The 11988-nt window shown below is 40.9% G+C and overlaps 3 protein-coding genes across 4 annotated transcripts; 2 read left to right on the top strand and 1 right to left on the bottom strand.

Moving 5' to 3' along the window:
- Positions 1-39: 39 nt before the first annotated feature.
- LOC149270337 (uncharacterized) lies at positions 40-1288 on the bottom strand. The gene is made up of 3 exons (XM_089462915.1): positions 1067-1288; positions 444-997; positions 40-369 (listed from the first exon to the last, which is right to left on the bottom strand). Exons 1-3 carry the CDS (start codon positions 1253-1255, stop codon positions 90-92), a joined length of 1023 nt encoding a protein of 340 aa, XP_089319041.1. The 5' UTR covers positions 1256-1288; the 3' UTR covers positions 40-89.
- On the top strand, positions 174-6931 carry LOC149270336 (uncharacterized). 2 transcript variants are annotated; one of them, XM_089462912.1, is made up of 4 exons: positions 174-1919; positions 2010-2227; positions 6547-6657; positions 6730-6931. In XM_089462912.1, the coding sequence occupies exons 1-4, from the start codon at positions 1599-1601 to the stop codon at positions 6911-6913; spliced, it is 834 nt and encodes a 277-aa protein (XP_089319038.1). In that variant the 5' UTR covers positions 174-1598; the 3' UTR covers positions 6914-6931. The 2 variants fall into 2 exon arrangements, with proteins under 2 accessions (XP_089319038.1, XP_089319037.1); XM_089462911.1 differs by lacking the exons at positions 174-1919; positions 2010-2227 and adding exons at positions 5166-5575; positions 5680-5891.
- Positions 6932-8505: 1574 nt separating this feature from the next.
- On the top strand, positions 8506-11213 carry LOC108620705 (uncharacterized). The gene is made up of 4 exons (XM_089462913.1): positions 8506-9710; positions 9784-9950; positions 10015-10131; positions 11021-11213. The coding sequence occupies exons 1-4, from the start codon at positions 9381-9383 to the stop codon at positions 11139-11141; spliced, it is 735 nt and encodes a 244-aa protein (XP_089319039.1). The 5' UTR covers positions 8506-9380; the 3' UTR covers positions 11142-11213.
- Positions 11214-11988: the final 775 nt, after the last annotated feature.

Genomic DNA, 11988 nt, shown 5'->3' with positions numbered 1-11988 from the left:
CAACTAAAATAGAAGTCAGCAACCACATTATTTCTTTACAGATTAACTAAAGGTCGGATATATATTTTATTTTATTATGTTTGATAGCTTTATTTGTTAAATGCATTCGCAAATTTACCCCAAAAATGTTCGCTGAAATGTAGTAAAAAGCTCTGAGGACAGTACGCCCCATACCACTGGGCGCACTCGTGCAGGGAGTGGCCAGCGGTAAAGGCCTTGCGATATGCCGGCTTATGGGCAATCTCCGGGTGCACGTAGCGCAGCAGAATGCGGAAGATATCGTGGAACAGCGACTGACCAGGTGGCACCAGCAGATGGCGGGACTCGCACAGCGTACGCATGATACAGTAGCGCGGCTTATACTGGTGGCTGTCCCAGAGAGAGTGCGAAGAATTTTACAAGTGTTAAGCGTGTGCGCTTTTTGGTGTATTTACTGTACTTACAGCTGGGAAAGCATTATCAGCAAATCAAAGAGCATTCCTTGTGGGCTCTGGCCCTCGTTCACGAGGTTGGCACCGTTTCTCTTAAGCTCGCGACCCAGACGCCGGACCACTGCAGAGGGCCGGCAGTAATAGTTGCCATACGCGTCCTTCACCAGCTGGGATGCAGGACAGCCGCTGGCTTTCTGCTGCACATAGGATTTGCGGTGTCCTACAACTGGTGACACTTGCGGATATGCGTAGTAAAACGAGTGTATGGGATCGGCTGGACTTAAGGGTACAATCACCGGTTGCTGAGAGTACAGCAAAGGTGCGGGTGGAACTGCTGCTGCAGGCACTGCAGGTGCCACAGCTTGTGCTGGAGTAGGTGGTGATGGTGTTGGTGGTGATGGTGGTGGTGATGGTGGTGGAGGTGATGCGGGCTTTGGCTTTCGTCTGCGTCTTGGGAATATGTCATCAACCGATGCAGGCACTGCATAAAACGATGTCATCTCGCCCAGCAGCAGCAAGCCTCTGGGAATAGTGTCGATCACAGCCTTTGCACAATTGCCAGTTAGCTGTAGTATTTAATAGATAAAAATGATTTTCATGGCACACGAAGGGCCATTGCTGGCCAGATCACTTACTGCGACGACGGTGCCTGACTCAAAGATAAGCCAACGCTTTTGCCGCTGCAACAAGTGCGGCAGATGCTTCGGTTTCTCACGGACATAGCTGAGGGCGCGGCTATCGGAGCTGTTATTTCCAGCTCTGACCAGAGTCAGCAACGTGGTAAGCAGCAGCACTAGGAGTAAACAGCGCATTCGATCAGCCATAACTGCATGCGTCGAGCGACTGAAGTACGGACAAGACGGTCGTCGAGCTGCAGAGTCGATTTAGACCAAGAGCTTAGGACACAGCGTGGCTAGTCAATTTGGATCTGGAGTGCTGGCCATGATTGACCGCAGCGAGTTTTATTTGGCCAAGTAATTAAATCGAACTGGCCACGACTGAACCTCAAGAATTGGGTCAGGCCTGAAACCAGTTTGCAATCTAATTTAATTAACAACTTGGCATCGATGGCAAATGGCAAGAGCCGGCAGACGATGCCACAAATGCTGCTGCCCAACATCCAAGCCGAAATTTTGATTCAGTTGTCGAAATAAACGCAGCCAGAATATGTCAACCACTTGGCTGGTTCCTGGACTAGAACTAGTGCTCGTGCTGTTGCTGCTGCCGTTGGGAAATTGCCAGGGCGGACTATCTCTGAATGCTGGGGCCAAAAGCGATGCTCTGGATGTGTTTGCCACAGCAGCACAGCTGGCAACAGCCATCGATGCGCACACGAATCATGAAAGCCGAGTCAACAATATCACGCTGACAGACGCTGAGGAAATGGACCCCTTGGAGCCGCATGCTGCTTCATTGAGGCCATTGTCACAGCGTAAACTCTCGAGGGGGAAACGTTTTGTGGCATTCCCTCTGGGTTCATCGGCATCGGTAAGTGAACAGCAAACAAAGCACACAACACATGCGGACAACAGCATCAGAGTTTCTGCATAGTTTAAGCCAAATTCTTTGCAAACTTAGGCCGCTATCTGCCTGACCACGGGCGTCATTGGCAATCCCCACTACTTGTACTTAAGCTTCGGTCTGAATTGGGGCATTGCCTACGACTTACCCAACATCACATGGGTGTTGCACCATGCCCACGGCTGGAACAGAAAGAGACCCAGCGCGGCAGTTGCCAAAATCAAGCGCAGACATCGTCGCGATCTCTATGGCAACCTGGAGGCAATGATAGACAGGTGAGCTCGAAAACAAGCCAAAACACAAGCACGGTGAGTGTAAAGGATAGTCATACAATTCTCAAGTGTAGTGAAAGTTTAACATAGAATTATTCGATTTAAACCGTTTCTATGCTCCTAACTTAGCTGAAACTGCAGGACCTTTTTGTGATGATAAAGTAACTAAATTCAATTTGATTAGGCTTCAGTTTAATATTATATATATCATAATTAATATAATATATATTTTATTATTATTCAAATTTTTACATTGAAATCAAATTATTTATTTAAGTATAATAATAATTTTAGCTTATACAAAGAGAAAACAAATAATTGAAACTGTTTGTTTTACTAATTTTTCTTGCCAATTATTATTTCTTTATACGTTTTAATACAACTTAAGCAATTTATCAGATCTCATCAAACAGAATTCGCTGTTATTCTGGCACACACTCGTAAGTTTATCACAATATTTGAGTGGAAATTCGTATATTTTGCCTATTCGATTTAGACTTAATGTTCTAATTATGTTAAGAGAGCTTCATAAAGCCGTTTAGGTGACACGCTAAGCCAATGTTTGCATTGGCATACATTCAATAAATATCTCAATAGCAAAATCATATGTAGCTACTTTACATGCTCGCAGTGTTCGTGAGCTGTGTGCGTATACGAATTGACTGACTGTTCCTTCGTGCACTCAAGCTGCGACTGTATATGGAATGATACCCACTTATATATAAATATATATATTAACATGTATATGAGTGTGCGTGTGAGTGTGTGTGTGTGTGTGTGTGCTGTAGTCAGCCCAAGCACTTGGCTTATCACGCACAGTGCGGCCAAGCCCAAGACAACTTTCGCAGCTCAAGTGGTCTGCCTCCCCCTCAACTTACAGGCTCAACCTGCCACGCCCTTCTCCAGGCACGCCTGCCAGCCACAACTATATTCTGTTCGGCTGTTTGGCTGTTTCTCTGTCTGTCTGTGTGTGCGGGAGTGTGAATGCGTGCGGCTGGCATAATAATAAAATGTTGGTATTTTATATTAGCATTTAAATTGGCTTTTTGTATGCTTCGGAAATAGTTTAATATCCGAAAAGTCTTTTGCGCACAACTTTAATATTGACCCAAGGAAAATGCACTACAACAAAGACTACTATAATTGGGAACGAGAATAATGTGCAGCGTCTTTACAGGGCAAACATCTACATATATCATTCGAATTTGCAGTTCCCAGCTACCATTATCTCGTTGGTTCAATCTGAAAAAGGCCCCGACCTTATCGAAGCGAAACAGATACGCACACACATAGAAATCGAGTGGGGGAGGGGTAGAGGGAGAGACACATTGTCATGGTAATCACAAGGCTTTGGTCTATTTGTGCGTCATTTGCAGCGACTGCTAAGCTTCAAGTGGTCATCAGAAGTTTTGGCCCGAACATTTGACTTTAACTTGGGTGTCCCATTGACCTTAGCCAGACTTTTCTACACGTGCTCATCTTCGCATTGGGGCCTATTTTATGATTGTTTTCATTCGATTCAATGCGATTCGATTCGTTTCGTTTCGTTTCGATTGTCTGTTTTGCTTAGCGCCCACAATTGACGCCTGCCAATTTTTGGCCATTGACTTTGGCCTTGCTTTACGAGCCTTTTTGTTCTAATGGGTCAACTAAGCGCTTTGCTTTGCCAACAAACATTTCTTGTCACACACACATACACACATACACACGCACATGCACGCACTTTCTGTGCTTGTGCCAACTTAGACGACAGATACATACATATCTGTCTGTGTGCTGTTTGCCATGCGAAGCTAATGAAGTTGTTTGTTTGTTTACTTGTTTCCACAATTCCAGCCATTCGCATGGCCAGCACACAGCAGAGCAAAGCTTAACTAGACTTAGGCCGATTCACGAGTTTCGCCAACTTACTTTAACAAATTCTATATTTTGTATACTTTAGTAGATGTCTGCTTAGCTAAATCCAAAGATTGAATTAAATTAAATAATATTATATTTCATTCAAGTATTTTTATGTGTATTGTATATATTTATATATTGTAAAAATATGAGAGAGGGGTAGGACAGAAAAAAGTCTCTAATGCCCTATGAATCTAGCAATTATTAAAGGTAGTTGTCACAATTATTTTGTGTATATTAAATAAAAATATAGTTACACAAAAAATTAAAGCTTTCGATATTAATTTTTTTTTTTTTTTTTTTTTTTGTACTCAGAATATAAGATTACAAATAAAGTAAAATAAAAATAATCTTTATTAAAAAAAAAGTAAATAAATAAATAAAATCATCCTCATCAAAAATATAATTAAAAATTATAAAATCGTAGATTTTTTTATATACAATAAGAAACATGCCTTAAGCTTATACTTAAATGCTTAATTTATTTGACACCATTTCTACAGGTGTAGATGTTGTTCAGCTCTTCCTAATAAACAAGCAATTCGTAAAGGTTAAAGGACACAGAGCAGCTAGCACTGCACTCCATCAATTGAATGGCAATCAAATCATCGATCTTCATCGTCGGTGGTGCAGGCATCTCTGACTGCGCCACTGGTGCTAACTGTTTTTGCGCAAGGCAGCTGCCGCTAGAGCGAGCCAGCAGGTGGATTTCTTGGCCCCGAAAAGCGTTATAGGCAATTCAATTAAACCGCAGCACCTGCCACGGCCTGTAAATGAATGTGAGTGTGTGAGTGAGAGTGTGTGTATGTGTTTGCCTTGGTGTGTGGCCTGTCTGTGTCGTGTTTATTGTAAACGTGACTGCGACGCCAACTTCGACTATGTCTGCTGCTGTTGCTGTTGTTGCTGCTGTTACTGGCAGCAATTGTTGGCACTGCAAAGAGACGTTGCAGCTGCATTCCGACACTAACTGTCGATTGGCACATTTGCACTTTGGCCATTTGTTTGGCAACGATTGTTCACCTTTTGTCGTTGTCTTTGCAAACGTCTTGCGGCAGTTGCATTCAGCGCCTCGAGCTGTGCGGCACGTAGCTAGCCATGATTTACGCGCGCTTCGTATTGTTTAATTATCGTTTAATTGTTGCAAACTTTTTGATTTACGATTTAATTGCGACGACAAGTGCTGCAAATGCAGCCACTCCACTGCCAGCCATTTTCATGACTCATAAAACAGACGCACCACTTGGCAGCGTCAACGCTTCCAATGATTTATTGCCGCCGTTGCCGCCGCTGCCGTTGCCGGTGCCGGTGCCAGCATTGATGACTATGATGGAACGTGCAAAGACAACGTCTGCATCATCTGCTCCCTCGGACCAACCACTGTCAGCCAAATCCGTACGCAGACTGAGCCGACCCAAGCGTTATCTCAGCTTTCCCGAAGGCTCCTCCTTCACCGTATGTGTCACTGTCACATTGGATAGCGACTCCCACCCCCGCTCATCTCTGTTGCCCCCCTCGTCGAGTAAAATCTCTGATTTCTTGCACTTTTCACTGCTCAGGTTGCTGTTTGCATCACAGTCGGCATCATTGGCAATCCTTACTACGCCTACAATAGTTACGGTCTTAATTGGGGCGTGGCCTACGATCTGCCCAACAATACGTGGGTCCTGCAGAGCCTGCACGGCTTCACACGGAATCCATTACTTGCGCCTGTATTACGCCGTCGCACCAGAAGTGCTATCTATCAGGATATTGAAGCAATCGCTAATAAGTAATACATAGAATTTACTATATTCAAAAAGGAAGATAGTATATACCTAATTTAACAATGAAGATGGAAGTAAAAAAAAAAAAAAAAAAAAGGATGTACTAAGGAAATTAATGTAATGGGGAATATTATCTTATAGTTATAGAATATATTTAACGCATTTAGTTTATTGTAATAATATTTTTATTTTATATCAATCATAAGCAATAATTTTAACGTGGAAACAAGTCTGTGTTGCTAGTCTAATTTATTTTATTTTATTTCTATTTATGAAATTCTAGACTTTTCAAAAGCTGTCAGTTTTCTTATTATTTATATATTAAAATAAGAACATGATCAATCAGTCTACGAATACTTAGATATGAAAACTTCTTAGGTATGATTTTCTTTACTATTGTTGAATTTCGTTTCTCGTTACTTAGGCCGCTGAATAATTACTTTTACATTTACTCAAAATTTATACTTATATATTACTATTTATACATTATTATTCTTGACTTTCTTTAAATATATTTTATTCATGATATTAAAAAATAATGTAATTTTATAACTATTATATGTATAAATAATACAAATTTATTTCTAATATTTCATATAAATGAATTCATATCTTAGCCAATTACATTTATATAATAATAATAATAATTTATAATTTCAGCATGGGCTACAATGGACGTGATTGTGTTCTGCGCACTCTTTGCGAGAGTCGTCAATATTTCCAGCGCAATAAGATGAACATGATTGGCGAGATGCTGCGCGTAATATTCAGGTATTATATATATTCATACATATTGAGTGACAGATGAGCATATTGATTTCTCACTCCATTTCTCTCTTTCAGCTTGCCCAAGCAGCGCATTTTCACGCGAGAGCTGCAGGAGAATTCAGACATTGTGCACTACGATAATGCCTATCGGCACGCCCATAATGTCGACTGTGCCGAGCAATACGCCTGTCAGTTCTCGCTGCTGGAGTTGGCTTTCGGTAAATACTCGACCCCGCCGAAAAATTATTACGCCCAATAAATTGCAATACAAAAATTGTCTTATGAAATCGTTTTAATGGATCCTCGCATCGCGGTGCGCCAGCCACGGCAATACCTTGTCCGAATCACTTGTTGCCATCGGGCTATAAATGGCAATTCATTTTTCTCAAATGCCCTCGTTGCATCCCGTTGTGTCCAATCGAAGCCGAGTCGAGATATGTTGTCTCGCAGCGAGAATTGGAACTGAGAACCCGAACTCCACGGCCGAAGCTACGAGCGAGGGGAGTGAGTTGAGTGTGTCTGTGAGTGAGTGTGTGTGTGTGTGTGTGTAGTAGCACTTATTGCCGTCTGGCACCGCGGCTTATACCGAAAGCCTGAACATTATTTAATTGAAAAGAAATATATAAAAAAAAGACAGCACTCGGAAATATATTTGGCAAACTTGTTGGAAATTTAATTTAATCAAGCTCGGAAAATTGCTCGGCCTGACAGTTGAGTGAAAATTAAGCGAAACATTTAAGCGCTGACAAAATTTCACAGTCCACATTGACAGCTGGTAATAGTCTGTGCCAAGAACCAGGGCTTTTTATTTAGAATCGTTGAATAAAGTACATATATAATATATATATTTTTCAATATTAATATAAAAAAGATAATATACAAAGAAAATAATAATCATTAAATCTCAAATCAATTAGTAAAATAAAATTGACAAATTATTGTTCATCCATTCAATGTAAGAGTATATAAGACATATCTAGGATCCCTGGCTACACGATTTCCTGCTATCTGAACTAAGATAAATCGTCAAATAAACTCTGCAGCTGAGTCATGTCATTTTAATGATGTGTGGCTCAATGTGGCAAAAAACAAAAGAAAAGCGGAAAATTAAGTCATTTATTTTAACTAGAATATTTTAAATGTCTTAAGCGTGCCTCAAAAGGAAACTGGAAACGATTTTCCATTTGGATTTATGTAAGTACATACTACTCTGCATAAATAATGTGTATGTATGTATATAAGAATATTTCAATTCTATGTTTAGCAGCACATGTACTTATAAGCTCGCCAGAATAAACCAATATTTTCAGAGACAACACTGCATGCATACGCAATCAGGCGACTCATGTCCAGCCCTTTGGCTCCCTTTCTGCTGTGTGCATATACTTTTGTAAATGTTTGTTTATATATTTTGTTATTATTTATTACAGGTTTATCTAAAAAAGTAATATTTGTACATTTTATAAATGATAAATAAATGATGAAATAAAAGAATATGTTCTTCGCTTGCTTAATCATTCTTATGCTTACTGTTGCAAGGGCTCGCCGAGTTCAGTAAGGTTCGTAGCAGTTAGATTCGAGTCGAGTCACTAACCCAGCACCCCATAAATAAACGATACATCAAGCACAAACCTTTTCAACGCATACAATTTGTACACTACCTCAAATTCCACTCCTACTTTCAGGCTCGATCAACAGGCTCCAAGCATTCAACTGATATAGTCGATCCTTATACAAATCTCCACAGATGTGCAGATGTCTCACAGCTGTGCTCCATATTCTTTGAAGCATTCTTATTAAGCTGATATCTGCATTATATGAAAAACAGTTGCCTTCAATATAAATTATATAAATTATCGCCCAACAAATATTCGTAGGCAATTCACTTCATACAGGCTGCTATAATCTATGTATTCCTGACACATTTATTGCTCTGCTCTAGTCATCCCTATAGTCATAGAGTTTTCTTATGAATTCAACTGAATTAACCTGTACACATTTAATTTTAATCAAAGAAATCTCTAATTATGAATATTCTTTCCTGATTCGGCTTTACAGAATTGATCAATTTGAATTTATTTAGAATAAAAGAAAGTTCACCCAGATTCAAGCCCGATTTTCAATCGCTCTTCGCACCTCTTTCATTAATGTGCCCACAGCTGGCTTGGTAAATTCTTCATGTCAACACGAATCAGCACGATTAGCGTCATGAAAGATAGAGAGAAAAAGTGTTAACAAGTGGATGTCATGTCCGGCTCTCTTCTGAAGACAGTCAGCAAATGGCCAGCGGGAGAGAAATAGAGACGAAAAAGTAAATGTAAAACTGGTACAAGTAGCAGCAGAGACATGCAATGTCAGAGCAGCACACAAAGCGATAAATAAGTAAATAAGCAATGCCAACAATAACAAACAACTATGAAAGGCAGGGGACAACGACTTTCAGTTGTTGTTGGTATTTTGTTTGTTTGCCGCGCTGCTTGGGCTCTCAGCTGAAGTCGGGGCGATACTGAGACTGAGACTAAAGCTGAGGCTGAGGTGGTGGTCTATACCGGTATTTATGTCAAACAGATTAAGAATACCAGGGCACATCAGTCTCCAGGAAAAACTGGACGGAAGCGCGTCGTACAAACGAGCAGACAATGTACACAAAGAAAACAAATAGAAAAGACTAATATTAAATTGAAAGACAAGTCAAATAATTGTGCTTAGCATTTTTTGGATCAATAATGTCGTCGCCTGGCAGTGTATTAGCAAGTGCAGCAATCAACAAGCGCAAATGCCGAGGCAGCTGCTCCTTGATTTGCCTGTCAGCACACCCATCAGCCGTAGCGCTGATGCTGATGCTGGTTCTGTTTTGGATGGGCTCGGCTGTTGTGCATAGTGCCGACGATTTCAATGGGTTGTCCGCTCTCAGCGACAGCCATCACAACAGCAGCGACAACATTGACATGCACTATGACAATTTCAACTCCAACGAGCTGACAGTTAACAATGGCACACGGATCCTGCGACGTGGCAAGCGCTACCTGGAGTTCACAAAGGGCTCGCGTATGTCGGTGAGTGGAGCATCTTAATGCGTTTCGAATCTATAGTCTATAGTACTGACTGGACTCCCCTTTGCGCCTGCAGTGGCGTACCAATGGCAAGAACACTTTGCTCAAAATCAATACACTCTTCGCCTATGGCTATGGCTTTCGTGCCAACTATCCATTTCCTGATGCCAAGGAGCAGCGCCAGAAAAACAGAATTCTGTTCAAGCGCGACTTGTTCTCAAAACTGGAATCTGCCCTGGATGGGTAAGTACTCACTCATCATGCTACCTTTTCTTGTATAATTCAATCAAGCATCGTTTCTGCTTAGCCATGGCTTTGATGGACGCGCCTGCTTGTTGAAATCCTTCTGCACGGCCATTTTGGATGTTGATAAGCCCCATCAAAAGAGCGGAATGCTGTTCAAGCTACTCAAGCTAATATTTAGGTGAGTATAGTGTAGGATCCACCAACATGACTGATGGCTTATGCACAATAGATTAGTTTAGGATTTGTTTTCCAAGAGCACAAATTAGTTTGCAAAGAAATGTAGTCAAAGACCTCAGCAGTTTCATACACACTTGCTGAATTCATTTCGCATGGTAGCGTCAAATTGTCCCAGTAGTACAGAAATTGGCACAGTTAGAGCACTTAGCAGGCTAGTAGTAATCAATGTTATTGTCAGAACCAGTTTGAATTTTCAACAAGAATCTGCTGCGTTTGTCACATTTGTAACTGCCCGGGCTGCTGTCACGCTGCGTTTAGTTCAGTTCTCTGGCTGCAGCCTCAGCAATGAACATTCTCCAGGTTTCTCTGTTGCTTACAGCTGCTTTGGTCAACTTGACTGTGGCTGTGCAGCTGAATGCAACTACTCCGCATAGTCGAGCCAAACGCTTTCTGGACATAATTGAGACGTCTCGTATATTTGTGGGTAACAATCGAGCAGCAGAGGCTTAACTTGCCATTCGAGTTTGCCTAACAAATGCCTCTTTCCATTTGAAGTTTCGCATAAATGTCAAGAACAATGTGATAGCAAGCCCAACTATTTGGGCGCATGGCTTTGGATTTCGAGCCAACACTCCGATATTGGTGAAGCATGAGAATCGACCCTTCAGAAGGGACACATATGAGCTGGTCCAGGAGCTAATGGACCGCAGTGGCTTCGATGGCCAAGCCTGTGCCCTTAAAGCATACTGCACAGCATTAGCTGGCAACGATAGTCAGGGTTTCTTATACAAACTATTTAGATATATGTTTACGTAAGTTAGGATCCGATTGTCAATGAAGCTGCACAATTTATTTTATTTGTTTTTTATTTATTTATTTTTTATTATTAGCCTTGAGGATCACGAGAAACATCACATTCCGTATATGCGCGAGGAGAACTGCGAGCAGATTCTACATAGCCACTGCCCGTTGAGTTTTGACAGCATATCACCATATACAGACGATATCTGACAACGGTGTTGCAATGGATCAACTACTGAAAACTGTAAAACAAAAGATGAATAAAAAAACTAAAGCATTATTAACAAATGTTTAATTTGGGTCTACGTAGTTATTTCAGTTTTTCACTTCTCAAAAGTTCTGCTAAAGTATTTAACTATGACTGCCTAAAATTGTCTATATTTCATGAAAATAGTTTATCTTACAGAATTATTAAAAATGCAATAATTACCTACAATCAGTTTAAAATAGGTTAGTTTTATTTTCAATCTTATCAACAATATTATTAAAATATAATTTATTTTATTAGGCTCTCATAGGCAACAGACTTGAAGGTCTGCAGCGAAAATTCCTTTCGGAGAAAAAGACTTTTCTCTCGTGAAGTGAGTTTTTTATATGCATATCAAGAGGGCCGGCTATTCATTCATTCTTAATTAATTATTGATAGTTGTTGTTGTGCCTGTGTTGTGTTATTTATAATTAAGCTGTGCCATTTCCAGGTGACCTTTTTTATTGCAACGAGCAACATGCATTTAATTGGCATTTATATTAAACAGCCGTGGCGAGCGGAGCAGAGCAAAGCAGAGAGGCAAGTAGCAAAAAAAATGTAGCATACTTTTTTGCGGCCGCTCATTGTTGACCTCATTGCATGACAAAAGTTGCAGTTGCTGCTGCTGCTGCTGCTGCTGCTGATGCTGATGCTGTTTAATGTCACCAGCATGAAATGCCAAGTGTTGTTAAAATGTTTGCGAGCGCCTTTGAGCCAGTTGACACGCCCATGCCCGCAGACCTGCCGACCACGCCCGGCATTAAAAATTAACTTTAATTAAGTTGAAAACATAAATTACACGCACGCATA

This window comes from Drosophila arizonae, chromosome 2 (assembly GCF_054131065.1).
Source record: "Drosophila arizonae isolate 15081-1271.41 chromosome 2, UAZ_ARI_1.0, whole genome shotgun sequence".
In the NCBI taxonomy this organism is placed as follows: Eukaryota; Metazoa; Arthropoda; class Insecta; order Diptera; family Drosophilidae; genus Drosophila; species Drosophila arizonae.
The sequence above is the reverse complement of the archived record's forward strand: the minus strand, read 5'-3'. Positions and strand labels throughout refer to the sequence as shown.

Excerpts from the sequence above, each read along its gene's own strand:
- LOC149270337 (XM_089462915.1), bottom strand. The coding sequence starts at position 1,255 with ATGGCTGATCGAATGCGCTGTTTACTCCTAGTGCTGCTGCTTACCACG. Across the intron at positions 998-1,066 it reads AGTCAGGCACCGTCGTCGCA|CTAACTGGCAATTGTGCAAA; the intron begins GTAAGTGATCTG and ends TAAATACTACAG. Across the intron at positions 370-443 it reads CTGATAATGCTTTCCCAGCT|CCACCAGTATAAGCCGCGCT; the intron begins GTAAGTACAGTA and ends TCTCTGGGACAG.
- LOC108620705 (XM_089462913.1), top strand. The coding sequence starts at position 9,381 with ATGTCGTCGCCTGGCAGTGTATTAGCAAGTGCAGCAATCAACAAGCGC. Across the intron at positions 9,951-10,014 it reads CTGGAATCTGCCCTGGATGG|CCATGGCTTTGATGGACGCG; the intron begins GTAAGTACTCAC and ends GTTTCTGCTTAG. Across the intron at positions 10,132-11,020 it reads CTACTCAAGCTAATATTTAG|CCTTGAGGATCACGAGAAAC; the intron begins GTGAGTATAGTG and ends TTTTATTATTAG.
- LOC149270336 (XM_089462911.1), top strand. The coding sequence starts at position 5,219 with ATGATTTACGCGCGCTTCGTATTGTTTAATTATCGTTTAATTGTTGCA. Across the intron at positions 5,576-5,679 it reads CCGAAGGCTCCTCCTTCACC|GTTGCTGTTTGCATCACAGT; the intron begins GTATGTGTCACT and ends TTCACTGCTCAG. Across the intron at positions 6,658-6,729 it reads ATGCTGCGCGTAATATTCAG|CTTGCCCAAGCAGCGCATTT; the intron begins GTATTATATATA and ends TCTCTCTTTCAG.